Source organism: Drosophila mojavensis, unplaced genomic scaffold (genome assembly GCF_018153725.1).
Source record: "Drosophila mojavensis isolate 15081-1352.22 unplaced genomic scaffold, ASM1815372v1 contig_81, whole genome shotgun sequence".
Classification (NCBI taxonomy): Eukaryota; Metazoa; Arthropoda; class Insecta; order Diptera; family Drosophilidae; genus Drosophila; species Drosophila mojavensis.
Genome location: NW_025318907.1, coordinates 3900563 through 3917684, shown reverse-complemented (window position 1 = coordinate 3917684; position 17122 = coordinate 3900563). Strand labels below are relative to the sequence as shown.

At 35.5% G+C, this 17122-nt stretch overlaps 3 protein-coding genes across 3 annotated transcripts; 2 read left to right on the top strand and 1 right to left on the bottom strand.

Moving 5' to 3' along the window:
* The first annotated feature begins 2846 nt into the window (after positions 1-2846).
* Positions 2847-3818, top strand: LOC6580687. The gene is made up of 2 exons (XM_002006463.4): positions 2847-2975; positions 3042-3818. Exons 1-2 carry the CDS (start codon positions 2910-2912, stop codon positions 3777-3779), a joined length of 804 nt encoding a protein of 267 aa, XP_002006499.2. The 5' UTR covers positions 2847-2909; the 3' UTR covers positions 3780-3818.
* Positions 3819-4680: 862 nt separating this feature from the next.
* Positions 4681-5303, top strand: LOC6580686 (general odorant-binding protein 56a). The gene is made up of 2 exons (XM_002006462.4): positions 4681-4783; positions 4842-5303. The coding sequence occupies exons 1-2, from the start codon at positions 4724-4726 to the stop codon at positions 5196-5198; spliced, it is 417 nt and encodes a 138-aa protein (XP_002006498.1). The 5' UTR covers positions 4681-4723; the 3' UTR covers positions 5199-5303.
* Positions 5304-6142: 839 nt separating this feature from the next.
* LOC6580685 (general odorant-binding protein 56a) lies at positions 6143-7142 on the bottom strand. The gene is made up of 2 exons (XM_002006461.4): positions 7029-7142; positions 6143-6591 (listed from the first exon to the last, which is right to left on the bottom strand). Exons 1-2 carry the CDS (start codon positions 7086-7088, stop codon positions 6235-6237), a joined length of 417 nt encoding a protein of 138 aa, XP_002006497.1. The 5' UTR covers positions 7089-7142; the 3' UTR covers positions 6143-6234.
* Between the last annotated feature and the right edge of the window lie 9980 nt (positions 7143-17122).

Below are 17122 nucleotides of genomic sequence, written 5' to 3'. Positions count from 1 at the left end.
ATACTAATTAGATAGTTTAATAAATTTTTGTATAAATGCATATAGCAAAAATATATTTAAATATTCATAATAATTAACTATTGAGAATGTTAAAATATAAATATATTTTCTAGTTGCATATGCCATGAAAGGAATGTTAATAATTTATTAAATTTCAATACAAACTAAATGCCATTTTGATAGGGTATATCATAATTTAATAAATAAATATTAAAGTTGAATAAAATAATATAAAAAATATTTATTTAAGTTATACTACATTATAAATAAACAACAAATATTATAGAAACATATAAATTAATAATTAATTAAAACAAAACAAACCATTTTAAGAAAAACTTCTTTAAATAAAGTTGAATAAAAATTGTAATAATAATCAAATCTATATTGAAATTAAAAAAAAAAAAATATATATATACAATTATTATAAGTAAACGCAGTAAAAAATTAGTAAAATACAAATAAATTAAGTTCTTCAGAATAAAATATTAATTTAAAAATATTAATAAAATTTGGCAAATTTATTAATTGAATTCTGAAATAAATAATTAAAATGATTTAAAATATAATTAATAAATGAAACCCTGTTCATTTTGACTAATAACTGATGCTGTTTCTATTTTAGAATTCAGTTGGAATATTTTAAAGAACATTTGCATAACAGTTGGGGATCATTAGATGCCAATTGTCAGACCCGCATCAGACGTTAAGTCCCTGCGTCCCTTAGGTATTTGCACGTTTATTCAAATGCATAAATATTGATGAGCGTCGCTTGAAAAACTTTCGATTTCGCTTCAGCCTTAGCTTTACCTTTCCTTATTTTTTTTATATTTTTATACAAAGTGCGACCCACACGACGTATGCGAAATGTTTGCTACAAATGAATAGGCACAAGTTAAGGGCTTGACCTTTTATTGTCGTTGTCGATGTTGTTGTTGTTGTTGTTGTTGCTCAAAAGCCAAAATCCAATTAACAAATCATTAAACATTCATTGAGCACGTGGCGCAATTGCAATTGCCAGTGGGTCAGTGAGGTGTGCGCAGAGTTTCGATTGGGGGATGTGTATGAAGAACACCTTTTATAGGGTTGTGAGCTGCGTGAATTCGTTAAGTTACTTTTAGCACTGAAAAGACAAATGTTTGGGGAATTTGGCGACCATTAGCTGGGCGCCAGCCAGCTGACTGGCTGACTGACTGACTGAAAGGCTGACTGATGGTCGGGCTTAGCTTGGCGTCTATAATTCATTTTGTCACTTCCTGGCAGTACGAACTGTGCTGTCACTTCCATTTAGCATCCGTTTCAGTTGCAGTTGTCTGCACAAAAGCCTTGGCATAATCACTGATGCGTTTACTAATGTCTATTAAAAAGCACCCTCTGCCACACCCACTCCGCCAAGACCGCCCATGCCTTCGATGCCGCCCACTCACCCCGCCTCCTGCCTGTCCGGCTAATGCATTTAAGTAGACAGCTCGTGGTTTCTGCGCTGGCGGCTTGTCAAAGAAACCCCAACACGCGTGCTCTGCGGACGCTGCCAAAGGGACAAACACATTGATGCTGCTCTAGCCTTTGTCTTGACAGACAGCAAGACATTGGACGGCTGGCGAGGGGCGGACGGATGGGCAGATAGACAGACTGGCACAGCGACAGCCAGGCTGAGCATTTCAGAGCGGGCAACTTTTCTTATTTCGCTTGTCCTGTTCGCCTTGTTAGTTGGCTCAATGAGTCTGCCCTGGCGTGGGGCTCCTGGATTGGCTGCCTGCGGTTCTCACATTAATGTAATTTAATTTTATAAAAACTCCGCTCGGGGGGTTGTTAGATACACTATATACATTGGCATTGTGGCATTGACAGTTCAGCTGTCTTTACTTTGATCTTAAAGACAAACATGTGTCTGCGACCAGGTCCTGTTGCCGTTTGCTGCTCCAGATAATCAGCCCACGTCTCTTGTCGAGTTCATCAATTAGGTATTGCTTTTAGGGCCAACACCACTAGCAGCCGAGACTTCAATGGACTGCGATTCGAGTTAATAAAAATCTCCGATTTGACGCATTACTTGAGTAATTGCCAAAAGCATCCATCGAGTTAAGTAATTGCTGGAAGAGTAAAAGAAAATATTTTTTTAAGAAAATATTTTATAAAGAAAAATTTCTCAAAATAAATAAAACTTATTGTTATAAAATATATGAAATTACTGTAAGTAATTAATATATATAAGTGTTTCCAGAACTCTTAAAATTCAATTTATTTTCCATCATCATCAGCTAACCTAACTTAATTTTTTAAATATATAGATTTTTAATTAATGGTATCGTTCAAGCATTTATTTCCTTCAAAAACTTCAAATTATTAATTATGTATAATTAAAATAGATTAAATTATAGTAATGCAAACCCAAATTATTGAGCTCCTTAACATTAATAATCGATGCTATTTTCATTGCAACAACAACAGTTTAATAGCATTTAGATCATTTGGGTGTACTTTTAGTTGTACAAATATACTCCATTATTTCAATGTGTCATATTTAAAGCATTACATAAACGTGGCTAATAATCTGTAGCCACGCACTGAGGCGTTTCCTTTTAAATGTTATTTATCTGCAAAAAGTAGCTGGACTCATCGCAGTCATTATAAATCATTATAAAATAAGATACACAAAATTTGAGCATTAAGCATGAAATAGTGATATTAAAAAATAATTTGCTGTACTTTCCGTTTCCGATCAGCGTCTGGTCAGGCGTGCGAATATTAAAGTTATTTATAGCTATTAAACACGAATTAAGCCCAACAATCTGTACCTTATATAAGGTTAAACAGTGCACACGTCAGTGTCATATATAGTTGAATACGTTTCCAAGTGCTCTAAAAAATTGGAAGGAAAATCAAATACCACTTCGCAATCATATTAAATGCATACTCGAGCCTCCCTATTGTTCTTGGCGCAGTGTCTGTGTCTGTGTCTGAATCCAGTTTGGGTAAGAGAAAAATTGATAGGACGGAGCTCTTAGCGTTGATCAGCTGCCATATTATCTTCTACCTAGGCACGGTCGGTCTCTGTGTCCCTGAACATGTCCTTGACGCGCAGCGTTTTGGATGAACAGACTGTGACAAGGCAGCAAGCGAAGCTCAGTCAGGACTTGCTGCAGTCATGCATGCGGGAGACGGAGATATCCATGTCGCAGTTGAAATTCTTTCGGCTTAGCCTGCTTTTCAACGACAACAACAACTCAGACAATGAGCTGGCCATTGCTCCCGTCGATGGGGAAGCTGAGCTGAATGCCGTCAATAATGCGCCTGAAATGGACTATGTCAGTGGGTCCCCCTATCTGGATATGAAGCGGAACGAGCCGTTGCAGTGCTTTGTGCGCTGCTTATATGAGAGTCTGGGCATTATGCACTACGACATGATGCTGGAGGAGGCCTTCAAAATGCAACTGGACAATCTGATGCAGCGCCTGAAGCCGGAGCTGAAGGAGTGCAAGAATATGAAAAGCAGGAATCGCTGCGAGGCTGCCTACAAACTGCACTTGTGCTACAATCATCTCAAGAATCTGGACACGGAGCAGCGACTGCGCGAGATGCTCGAACGTACCGAAACGAACAGTGATCTGCCAGACACCGAGGAGAACGAGACCGACAATGACAATGAAACTCAGAACGAGAATGAGAGCGACAATGAGAACATTGTGAGTGCAACGGACAAGGCCAATGAGATCATTGATGCCATGCAGCGTATTAGCGACGCAGCGGAGGCGGCAGCAGCAGCGGCAGAGGCCTAGATCCTATTGATATATTTATAAACTATATCATATTTTATATAAATATATATCCCGCACATATAAATAAATATATATGTGTATGTAATATGCAAAGGTAGTTTTTTATGGCAATATTGGTATGGCGTGGTTACAGGCATAGCTTGATATATTTTCATATTTTATTGTTATTTGTTATTGCATAGCTTTGGGCGACATTTGAATTGCGTTGAGCCTATGCTTAAAAGCGATAGCTATATACAATAAAAATAATAACAGAGTTGTCAAGCAAAAAGAATTGGTTACAGAATATAGATAACATGTTAATAACAGTGTTGTTATTCTTAAACAGAACATATAAAAGTTACTCAGCAGACTTTTAATAGAGTTCTCTATAATTGAAAAAAAAAAAAAACTATAAAACAATAAAAATAAATATGTAAATATTTTATTCTTTATATCAATGTAGCAGTTACTTAACATTTTAACTTTCACATATATAATATTATAGCATTACTTAAATTATGGTTTAACGTATTTTATAATATATGATAAAATATAACAAATATTATATTTAACATATTATATTTTAATATATATATTTTTTTTAAATACTACAGTTATTTAACAGTGGCGTAAAAATAACATTGTAAAAAAAAACATAAATTTTGAAATTTTAACTTTGAAATATATATACATATAGATCGATTAAAGAATAAAATTACATTTATTATTATTATATAAATATATATCACATAAGTCTCTAGTGGCGAAACAGATAATACAAGCGGGAAATACAAATTTAATGCTAGGCTAACAGCGTTAACTAGCACAAATTAAAATGAAATTTCAATTTAATAATTTAATTAAAATAATTTTCAACATTTCGGTCAATAACTCTGGGCTCTTGACTATTTAAACAGCATGAAATAGCTTCAAAAATATCAGTGTTCCAAGCTCGACGCGAAATGAAAGTTAACATTTTTGTGCAAGTCTTAATCGTATGCTCGTTTTACGAGCTGGCTGATGTAAGTTCGAAGTATAACAGCAGTATAGCATATTTTGATAAACGATTTTCTCTCACAGTCGCAGAGTGCTGCCGACTTGGCTGCCTATGCGAAAAAACAGCAGGAGTGCATCAAAGAGCTGAAAATTCCGGCTAACGAAGCGACTCAAATCACGGCCAACAAGGATGTGTCGAATCCGTCCGCTGCTTACAAATGCTATCACGACTGTCTATACAAGAAAATGGGTCTGATGGCCCCGGATGGTAAGGCAAATGATGAGAGAATTGTGAAATATGCCCAGGCTCGATTCAGTGCGCCGGTGGACAAGATCAAGACCAAGCTCACCGACTGCATGACTGGCGTGAAAAAGGTTCCAAATGCCTGCGAACATATCTACAACTTGGAGCTCTGCATGTCAAAGGCACTCACAGCTTAAATATATGGAGCAGGGGCCGAATGCACTTTGCATAAATGACAAGCGTACAGCGCGGCAATCACGCAGCGAAATCCGTTAAATAATAAAGTTATTTTACAATATTAACGCATTTGCCGCATAATCGTGGGTGGTTGGGGCACGTGCATTGTGCATTTAATTATGCAAATTGAAAATGGCAAATGAGCCAACATGCACCAACATGCACACACACGCACACAAACGCTTTTATCTACATAGTAGTTCTTGTATATGTACATATGTATGTAGCAATATGTATACATAATCCATTTAAGCTGCTGGCTTATGCCCAGTCCAGAGGCCAGCAAAGCTGCAATTAAGCTGTGACAAACTGTGACGTATTACAAAGAATACCCAACTGCACAGAGAAACAATATTTGGCCCTCAACTAGATGCGAAATTAATGAAATATTGTACAAAATAAAGACTTTCTTATTATAATGTAAGGCAAAAAAAAAAGTTTAATATCAGAAAGGTGCTAAGTTAACTATATAAAAAATTATATTCTAAATTAATAGCATAAACCCAATTTTTATTTTAGTATATATATACTATTCTTAGTATGTCTGTCTAGCCGTTTTCTTTAAATATTACCATAATTTATATCTATACTAGCTATAATATATGTAATAAATAGCTCTAATTCCTTTTCTTGAAATTATGAAATCCCTTCAATAACAAGCTAAAATATTTTAGCTTAGAGAGATTAGTGCGTCTATATATTGTAGAGTTTAGCTCATACATACCTAATTTTCTTAAAACCAATCTCAGTTGGTTTGCCTGACACACAAAACAAATGCATTTCACGAGCAGAGCTACATTTAGCTACCCCTGCAAAACCCACAGCATCAGCAGTGCTTTTCGCATGCAGCCCTATCCAGCTAGTTAACGTTATGCACCCTCACACACAAGTAGACGACGTTTTGTTTTATCTATTACGATATACAGTTATTATTATTGTTTTTCAATGCAAGCATAAATTAATTACAATTTGTCAGCATGTGAACAAAATGTTGCTTTAAGCCTTAATCTCGACGGGATTGAAGGATTCGAAGCATTGGTACAATTTGTTGGCCGTATCACATTTATTCTCGCCTTTGATGCCGCTGCATTTGGTAAGAGCCTGGCGGGTCTTCTCCTCGCCGATGATCGCGCCGAGCTTCTTCAGCACCACCTCCTCTTGAACAACGCCGTCCTTGAGTGTGCCCGTCTTCTCGTAGAAGCAGTTGGCAAAGCATTTCATGTTCTCGCTGGGGTTAGTGAAGTCCTTGGCCTTCACCCTGGCAATCTCCTCCTCGGTCAGTTTGACCTCCTCTGCACACTGTGCAACATGTTGCTTGATCAGTTTTTTCTGCTCGTCGGTGAGCTCAACGGGCTGCGGTTTAGAAATTGAGAAGTCGAATAAATTTAGCAATTGATTTTGATTAGAGCTGCCTAGGAGTAGGCAAGATGCGAGTACATTTTATCTATCATCATTTTCGATTATATTTTTTATTTTTCATTACATATTTTTTGTTGATTTTTTCCCGTATCACTTAGCCTTGTTAAGTGCCTTTTTGATTTATCTTTCTTAACAACAATTGCTTGTAATTTGTTTCATCATTAAGATCATGACACAGCTATACCTTAATAATATATATTACACTCTTTCTTCAAATCATTTTTATAATTACACATTTTTATTTTCATCTTTTTTACCTTCTCGTTCTTTCCATATCTGAATACAACATTTACTTCAGAATAATGTTTTTTTCCACTTAATTTTATTTTAAATTTTCGTATCTTTCGCTTAGAACTATAATATCTACTTACAGTTGCCACAGCCATAGCGACGAAGAGGGCGGTCAAAGCGATCACAAAAATGGGATTCATGTTTGTAGACTCAGTTGCGAATTGTTAGAACACTGAAGAAGTTCTGATGATTTCGGTGATATTGCGCTGGCTTTTTATAGTCGAATTTTTCGGTAGTCTAAGCCGGTTTTTATTTACTTTTTTCTGTATTTTTTTAATGGGCCCGCGGCTGTGATCTACCCAAGCTGTCACTTTTTTTGAGCAGTTTGTTTTATAACCATTTCATGTTCGTTTGGCATTACCCCAAGTACTTTCAGACAACTAGCCTGCGGGCGTGCTCTATGAAAGCAAACCTTCTTGAGTCTAGCTTTGGTTCATTAGAGGCGAACGATCGATTCAATTATGCATGCAGACTGGCAGAAGGGGCATTATTCAGATGTCTGAAGCATGGTATCCAGATCAATAAGTCTGCTTTTACCAATTCATGTTTGTTTCGTATTTGTTTTTAATTTTCTTCTCTTTTTCTTTATTTGTTACTTGCCTGGCAGCTGCTTAATCATTATCGCACTACTCAATCAGCGAGACCAAATGAAAACTTTGCACTTTGCCAAAACGCGGCCAGAGCTCGGACTGGCGGGGAGTGGGCGAGATATGTATCTGAAAGGCGCGGTGTAAGTCGTATTGAAAGTTGAGATGAGCGAGGAAAAGTCAAAGAGAACGAAGAAGTAGAAGTAGTAGCAGGAGCTGTAGCTGTAGCTGAAGTAAAAGACAGACGACGGCAAAGTTTTTTCATTTGAATCCTATTATTTCAACGTAGTTGTAATCTTATTATCCACGAGATGACAGCAAAATGACATTTAGAAAATTTCACGCTGTGTGAAATGTACAAAAACAACAAAAAAAGACACATACACGCACACCCACACACACAAACAAACGCAAACCAAAGCAAATACGGGAATGCAAGAAAGTCAGCAGAGCAATGCGTGTGGGTGTTGTTGCAGAAGAGCTCTGCCTGAGACCAAGAAAAAGAGTGAAATAGAGAGAGATAGAGAGAGATAGAGAGAGAAAGAGAGAGAGAAGATGTGGTAGCTGTCGCTGCTGCGTAATGCGGCTGCCACTTCTAGCTGCTGCTGCTGCTGCTCCTGCTCCTTCTTCATGTTTTCCACCAAGTTTTGCCCACACTCGTCTGCCTGTCGCTGGCTTCCTTTTAATTTCAATTCTGACATTTGTTTGTCTGCTGTCAAAATAAAGTAGCTTTTGCGCCAAAGAAATAAACCAAAAACAACAAAAAAACGAACAAAAAGATTGCGATTGAAAATTGCCAACAAGCAACCACCTAACCAGAGAGCCACCTAACCACCCAGCCACCCAGCCATCTAGTGCCTCCATCCACCCAAACGCCCGAACAGCCAAACAATAATAATAAACTAAAGCTGGTTTGACTTTGTGTAAATTCTTTGAAATCCTCACGTGGCAAATCTTAATTCAATTTGCCTGCGGTTCGCCAAACAAACTTCAAAATTTCTGAGTCGAAAGTCAGGCTGACAATGTGTATAGAAGGAGGCATACCAAATATACATATACATATAAATATATACACATATACATATGCAAGTGACATATGCTTACCGCAATTTTACAGTGCGTTAATTTAGAGGGGAATAAAACTTCAGCTAGGAGATTAGAAATCGATTAGTAATAAATAAGTAAAGTATCGTTAAAGAAAAATTTTAAATAAAATGAAGTAACATGAAAATAGAAATAACGAAAAATACCTCATTTGACAAAAGTAATATTAAATATACTACTAAAATATATATAATTAAAACAAAAATAAATAAATCAAAAATAGTAAATGTTTTTATTTCATATGCATCACTATTTATATACACAATATTAGAACAATCCGATATTCTTTTTAAATAATAACGGCAATAAAGATAAGAGCGATAAGATAAGATAAGGATAGAAGAAGAATAACTCAAGAGTTCGATAATGCAATATATGTATAACAGAGTCAGCTATCCTCTGTGAAAAATAAAATGTAGCATAAACTCTATATGATGATCAAACACAACATTAAATATTAAGACAATCAAACTAATTTTAATTCTGTTTTTCTAGCAGAGATTTTCTTAGAATTATGCTTAATAATAAATTCTAAAATATAAACTATCAGAAATTTTCCAATATTATATACATATATTTATAGCAAATTATTATATTTTATATCTATTCAATCTTACTATTATTTATATATGCATTAAATACAGAAATGTGTATGTTACGATATTTTTTGATTTTGCTTTTATTATTATTAGTATTATTATTATTATTATTATTATTTATTTTTTATTTTTTATTTTTTTGTTTTGTGATATGCATATTGTAAATAGTATATAAATATTGCCAGTTCAGTTAAAAAAAAAAAAACCCGCTATAGATTTACTAATATTATTATAACTTCATAAATTCCAGAAATAAGCCTTCTTATTTAGAAACTAGGCCTAATAATCTCATATTTTGTATTTAATACACTAAATGATCTACTATGCGCCTACTGTCTGAATTATGTGCAAAGCGCTGTGAATAGACTCTTAGAGTTCGAAACCCAGCTAGAAAATGAAAGAGCTCTGCAGAAGGGCAGGCGAGTTACTGAATGGCTTTTCTATAAGCTCTCACTCTCTCCCTCCTCATCCTACCCGCTCCCAGACTCTCTCTGTCTCGCTTGTTAAACAAACAGCAGCTGTCTATGTTGCTCCTCCCCTCAGCCTCTGGCCCGGCGAGCCAGCTCGCCTGCTAAGCTACGCTAGAAATTAAGTACAATTTTCATTTTAAATTAAGCTGCCAAGACCCCGCCGTCTGCTTATACAGCATTCGACGTCATTAATCACCACAGGAGCAACAGCAACAACAGTAACAACAAGAACAACAACAACATTAACAATTGCCAGTCTGGGCATTTGTCAGAGCCTTTTGGTTTTACTTCGGCTCTCAAGCATTTTCTAATCGTCCAAAAACTCAGCCGAAAAACTTGTGCAGCACATGTCAGAGGGTGCCACGCCTCCCCCAATCCCCGTCCGTGCTTTAACTATGTAAACTCAAACAATTTGGTGCCCACCTGTCTAACGAAAAAAAAGGGAGGAGGCCTGCCTCCCTTTGGAGAAAAATGGTCGCTAAATTTGCGTGAAAAGGCAAATAATTTGGAATTCCCGTGGGCTTCTAAATAAGTAAATTTAAATTGCATTTGTATGCGTTCAAAAATTTGCTACCTTTTTATTTATACCTATATTTTCCACTTCCATTTCACATATTTGTATTTTATTTTTATTATTTCGTGTGGTTCGGTGGGGTTTTTGTGTTTTTTTTTTTTCTCGCTGTTGGCACCACAACAAGTTTCTGCTGTTATAAATTTGCGTGTCAAAAGCGACGTGGTAAAGTTTTTTATTTTTCTCTGATGTACCGCATACGAATTCAAAGTTTCCAGAAACAGAAAAAGAGTGGGAGTGAAAAAGAGAGAGAGAGTGAGAATGGAGCCGAAGTATTCCCCATTAGTTCTCTCCACAGCTCTATCATGTGTTTGTGCAAATGTTAATGTCCTTATCAGCGCTTCAGCATTTTTACATGTGTCCCGTTTGAAATATGCGACGCTGTTTTTCTGGCGCTTTGCATGCGGTTGAGGCCAGTCCAGTTGAGTTTGGCGGTCTAATACCCTGTCTTAAGCCAGCGAGAAAATAAGCAAGCATGTTGGAGGCGGATAAGCTACAGGTATAGGAAAGATCAAGCTACTCAAGAACATATATTTTATTTATATAAATTATATTACATAAAGAGGCATAAATTATGTATTATGTTATAAAGAGGTTCAACGTACAAATTATTACTCTTTATTTAATTTAAATTATTGTTTATTAATGAACAGGGTATTATATTTTGCTTCAAATTTTATAAATAAATGTAAACTAAGTAATAATAATAAAAATAATTTTGCTTAACTTATTTTGTATTTACTTTTAAATTTTCTATATTTTTAACTTTACAATAATATTTTACTTTAGAGGCTCAGTACTTCAAACACCTTTAGATTTTAGATTTGATTGAACAGATTTAAAAAAAAAAATTATATTCAATTAAATTATTATTATCATAAATATGTATATATTTTTAAATTATGTATGTCTTAATGATTTGAGAATTTTCTAGCTCACCGGCGTGTTTAAATAAGTAAAGATTAATCAATTAAGTCATATTTATAAAAATAAAAAAATAAAAAAATATGATTTCAGGCTTTTATTCTTTTTACAGATATTCCAGAACACATTTCAATGTGAAATATTTTATAATTTTATTAATAATTAATTTAACCTAATTTTTTTTTTTTACTTTTTGGTTTCATAAAATGATTCAAATAAATTTATATGCGATATATTTTGAATTATTTTTTGCTTCTATTTTTACATTAAACAACTTTAACTATATTTATTAATTACTATTATATATATATTAAGTACATATACTATATATATTATTATGAATATAGCTTAAATTATACAAGTTCTCATAAATGAATATATAATGCATTAACGACAGCTTACTGTCAATCTTCCAGCTGTTTAACTTTTCCAGGGTATATGCAAAGGGTTTACCAATTGATATTCGTTCATTCTGGTAGTTTTTTGTGTGTTCGCTTCCGTTGCAGTTGATGTCAAGTGTCAAGTGTTGGACAGTTGAAGTTATTTATTATAACGACAATTACATAGAAGCCGACGTTTGTGGTGCTGGCTGGTCGGGTGCACCACCATGGCCATGGTGGTGCTGCATATGTTGTCAGAGCGTTTTGCCTTTTGTCAATAATTACATTTGTGTTAAATGTAAATTAGAAAATGCTACGAAAGTTGGCGTTGGCGAAAAAGCGAAAAGCGAAAAGAGAGAAAGGTGGCTATAATGTGTGCTTTAGTCCGACGGCGTTATGGCTGGACACGCCCACTCACACTTCCACGCACACCACACATACACACACACCCATACGGACCGTTCTCAAATGTAATAAAATTGCAAAGAAGTGGCTGGAGTCACGCCCACAATTTTTGCCCAAAAATCTCTTTAGCTCACATTTTCCTTTTGTATATTCTGCTGCTGCTAAAGCTTCTCACGCCGCCCCTCTAACACACCACTTCTAACGCACAGCACCACACCACCCCGCCCACTCCCTGCCTCTTTTTGTTGCTTTTCTGCATAGCGTAGAGAAAAATTTGCTAATGTAATGATGCTTAAAAGTGTTTCAAAGTATTTCTAACCATTTGGCATGTTTATTTTTATTTAAATGCCAACATGTGTGTGCGCGCGTGTCTATGTGTGTAACCGTCTGTGTGTGAGTGTGTTTTGTGTGTCTGTCTTTTGGGTATTTGCATTTCTCTTAGTGGGCGTTTGATTGAATTGAAAATGCTTGCCAAAAAATGTTCCTCCCATTTGGCCGCTGCCTTCGTCTTGGCTTTGGCGTTGCCATTGCCTTGGCGTCTTCTTTGTACTGCTGCTTTACTTAAGGGTTAAAGGAAGTCGCACATAATTTGCTAAATGGCTTTAAGTGTGAGCTCTGCCCCAGCGCTGATATCCGCAAGCCAGTAAAAGCAAACCAATGACACAACACAAGAGATTTCTATGCAAAGGACTTGTTACCAAAATTAGAATTTGATCAGAGCTTCTGTTTGTGAATTTGATTCATTTTTAAGTAATTGCCTGCGAAGTGCGGATTTGTTCTTCATAATCAAGGGAAATTGGAAAAATTACTATTTAAATAATATATTTTTCAATTAAATATATGCTTGTTAAGAGTAATTGATTTATTTTTAATAACATTTTTCTTATATACAATTTGTAAATGATTTTCTACTTAGTGTTGCTAGACTAGACTTATTTGATTACTTAGACGATTTCGAAGACAAGACGGCCAACATATTTAATTTTATTAATTAATTTTATTATAAGTTAAAAAAGTATTTAATTTTTAGAAAAAAAAAGCAGAAAGTATTTTAGTTATTTATGTATTTATTTATTTTTTACAAATAATATATATGCTATACCTATTTTAGCAATGGAATAAGTTGAGCTATACCCAAAACTATATTTCGAAATCTCTTAAACTTTGCCCTTGCTAAGTTTGAGTGATTCATTTAACTCAGTTGCTATCGTTTGCCCTTTTTTTGGTGTCTCTCTCTCTTAATTCTCATTTTTTATTGCGTGAGTTCAATGCCAGAAGTTTCAAGCTCAAGTGTTGTTAGTCTTTGCCATCGCCAGGTCTTTCTCACTTTTTTCGCTGTTGAGTGCATAATCTCCCTCTTTGAGTAGTTGTGTTCACATAATACCATATGCTCATATCCATATCCGTATCTAACGAGCGCACGATGCGCCACTACAGCCACTATAATATGCCAAATTAAAACTTTAACTAGCGCGCCGAGTGTTCTACAGCGAGCAAGTGCAACGCGACGCAGAGCAGCGCAGGAGCAGCAGCCAAAGCCGGCGACAGACTGTCATCATTATCATTAACAGACGCCACGGTTCGCACCTTCTGGTCGGGCAGTCGCATCCGCTGACGCTGAAGCTGACGCTGCTGTTGTGGCGCTTATTATTGTCGCTGAAGTGGCCCGCCATGAGCAGTCGCTGCTCCACTCATTCCGTGTCATCCAAGCCACCTCGCGCCTTCCTGCTTACTAAAACTGACAACGCCCGAGCGCTCGACAGAGGCGCAGCTTCCGTTGCAGTTTGTTTTTCCGATACCCATTGAAAATGATCAAGAGGGGTATAACGTTTTTACATTGCATACGTTCATTAATACAATAAATAGATTGGTTGAATTATTTCAATGCAGATATATAAAGGGATCTATAGACCTATATATAATGTTTATAAATGAGAAATTGATATATATATATAAAACTAATTGAAAATGTAAGCCCTTAAAATCGCCTTAAGCATTCCATTTATAGTCTATATATGGTCCATAGAATCCGTAAACATATGTAATGTTTTTCATCGCCCTTTTTACTTCTACATACAGAAACTAGGAAAGAATCTTGTCTCTTTTCTTATCTTATCTCTTATCTGCCTTTATTTGCGATTCTAAATTTATATTCGACTGTCTGATTGAATCTATCACGAAAAATTTAAGTGTCTTTCATTTCCTACATTTCTAAGTCTGAATACTGTAAGCCGAAGGAGCTTATCAGCTCTTATAGATACCTGCCTAAATGTTCCTTATATACGTCAAAGCTTGGTAGCAACAAATTTTGGTATTTTAGTTTCATTGAGCTATAGACAAATTAAATAAATTTCAGTTATTTCCACAAATTAATGAAGGCTCCATTTTTTTAACATTACTACTGCTGTCCATGAAGTATCTGTTAGTCGAGCACTCCTTACCAATGCAACCTCGTTTAGTCTGAACGTAGACGGCTTAGTTTTAAGTATCTCTATGTGTGTGTGTTTATTGGTGTGTTTTTATGAGCTGTTGGCATAAAAAAAAAAAAAAAAAAAAAAAAAAAAAAAACAAAATGCACGCGTTAATCTTTCTAACAAACCAAGGCCCTATGTCTCTATGACTGAGTATGTGTGTATGTGTTTATGAGTGCATGTGTGTGTGTCTCTGTGTGTGCTCGTGGCAAGGTTTATGTTGCAAATAACTTTGCTTGCACTTTGGCCTAACATAATTTATGCACTACTACGTTGCAGGCTGGCTCGCTGGCTGACTGGCTGGCAGGCATCCGTACTTAAGCAGTGGGCGTGGCAAGCCAACACACACACACACTCAACACTCGAAACACTCACATTTATAATTACATGCTTAGGATATGGCTGGCATTATAGCCCAAGCACTTTTCAACATAATGGAACTACCGAGCACATAATTAAATGCAACGTTCCAAATGAAGCGAATCGCAAGGTAAAATTAACAACCAGAAATTATGAAAAATGTTACAAAATAGTTAAATTTCAATTTAAGTTGAGGGTACTAGCTAAAAGCTTTTAATTTTGTTATAAAACATTATAGCACACGGTTTATGAATATGTTAAAACAACATTTTACTATTTATTTTAAGTCAGGTTGATAGAATATAAAAAATCTTGCATATTAAAATGTCAAAATATATATTAAACTTCGATCAGAAATGGAATGGCAATTCAGAGTGAGTCCGTTATCCATAAAAATAATAATTATATTCGATTTTGTTTTTAAATAAATGAGTTATGAGAAGAAAAGGTGATGCTCTGCTCTATATGAAATAACTTTAATTATATTTTAAATTAATATACAAAAATTAAAAGTAAGAAAATAGCAAGATACATAATTAAATCTAGATTTTTAGAGTTACTTAATTTCTTTCCTATTTTTATATTTATTATAATTATTATTATATGCAAATAATTAATTAATCATTTTGATTTAACTTAGGGATAAATTGTGTTAAAAGCATTTTAGAAATTTCAGAAGTCGACGTATGCTAAAATTATAGTTATTTTATTTTAAGCTGATTTTTAATTGATAGAATATACAAGGAAAATTTTCCTTCTCGTATCAAGTTTTGTTATTTTATTTTAAGCTGATTTTTAATTGATAGAATATACAAGGAAAATTTTCCTTCTCGTATCAAATTTTGATTTAATATCAGATAAAAATAAAGTTGTGAGCTGGGAAGAATCTCCTTTGCTCCATTTATATATATTTTAAAACTATAGACTAGGCTATGAGAAAATATTTTTTAGAGCTTGCTAAATTATTAATTTTATTATTAAATTTCGTTGGGATAAGTGGTGAAGAAAACTTTTCAAGTATTTTTAAGTTCTATTGCTGTGTGATAGCTGCTTTGACATTGAATATTTGACAGTTAATTTACTTTCAACAAAATCAGCTCATTAACCAAATTTGGTAGCCCTCATGTCAATCAATTCCATAAGAAGCTTTTCAATCACAAAGACATCTAATCAAGAGCATTAACAACTTAAGCCCATGAATAGCTAAAGCTTTACGCAATATGAACTTAACGCTAGCAAAATGCTGATTGCATTACCTCAAGTACCTTGAAATATTTCAGTGACAACATATTTGTGCATATTCGACTCTCGACTCGAGCCGACTCTACGCAGTTTATTCGTCTTTTATCGAGCATAACAATGACGACGATTTCTTATCAAGGGAGCCATGAATATTTTCTGAGCACCCAAACCTGAGAGCATGCGACAAAACACTAAATCGAAATTCGTTTGAAGTCGCACGTAATGCTCTCTGTTTATATTTCACTCGATGGGTTTTTCGGGCGCAGGCGTTGCTTAGTACAGTAAATGGCCGCTACGCTGGCGATTGGCGCCACTGTGCGAATCTCTCTCTCACTGAGAGACTTTTGGCTCTCTTGGCCAGCTGTTGACACGAGTTGAGGTCGTGTTTTTGCCGCCTCGGCGCCTTGAAGCGTGCTTCGGGTTTTTCCTTTTTAGATATATATGTATATGCACACATATATATATATATATATAGATATATATATATATATATTGTTTTTTTTTCTGTTTTATTTGGTTTTTCCTTCGCCAGGCTCGTTGCCTGTTGTCGTTCAAATGCTTTGGGTTTGGCCTGTGTGTGTCTGTGTGTGTGTGGGTGAAGAAGGGAAAGCATGTAGCGACAGTGTGCCTGTTGTTGCTGCTGCTTTTGTTGTTGCCTTCAATTCAATTTTTCGCCAGCTGTTGTGCTTAATTTGAACTTTAAGCATTTTCCTTTTGGCCAGCGTTGTTGTTGCGTTCCTTTTGGCTCGTCCTTTTCAGCGCATACGCTATTGTTGTTGCTGTTGCTGCCGCTGCCGCTGCTGCTGCTGCTGTTATTGCTGTTGTTGTTTTGGGCACTTCCGGCTTTAACGCTGCGGCGACAGTTCAATGCGTATGAAAAACCCATTGGCAGTGCCAACTAACTGGCCGTCTCCCCCATTGTAGGTCAGCCTTTTAACCGCTAATGAAGACTTATACCAAAATGAGCGCTACTTGTTACGGATTGCTCCCGACTTTCTGCTCTGCTCCTTTCGTTTCTGTTCGTCTCTTTTCGGCAGGCTAATGCACTTATTTATAGGTAG

Coding starts and splice junctions, on each gene's coding strand:
- LOC6580687 (XM_002006463.4), top strand. CDS start 2,910: ATGCATACTCGAGCCTCCCTATTGTTCTTGGCGCAGTGTCTGTGTCTG. Junction 2,976..3,041: donor TGTGTCTGAATCCAGTTTGG/GTAAGAGAAAAA, acceptor TCTTCTACCTAG/GCACGGTCGGTCTCTGTGTC.
- LOC6580686 (XM_002006462.4), top strand. CDS start 4,724: ATGAAAGTTAACATTTTTGTGCAAGTCTTAATCGTATGCTCGTTTTAC. Junction 4,784..4,841: donor CGTTTTACGAGCTGGCTGAT/GTAAGTTCGAAG, acceptor TTTCTCTCACAG/TCGCAGAGTGCTGCCGACTT.
- LOC6580685 (XM_002006461.4), bottom strand. CDS start 7,088: ATGAATCCCATTTTTGTGATCGCTTTGACCGCCCTCTTCGTCGCTATG. Junction 6,592..7,028: donor TCGCTATGGCTGTGGCAACT/GTAAGTAGATAT, acceptor TCTAAACCGCAG/CCCGTTGAGCTCACCGACGA.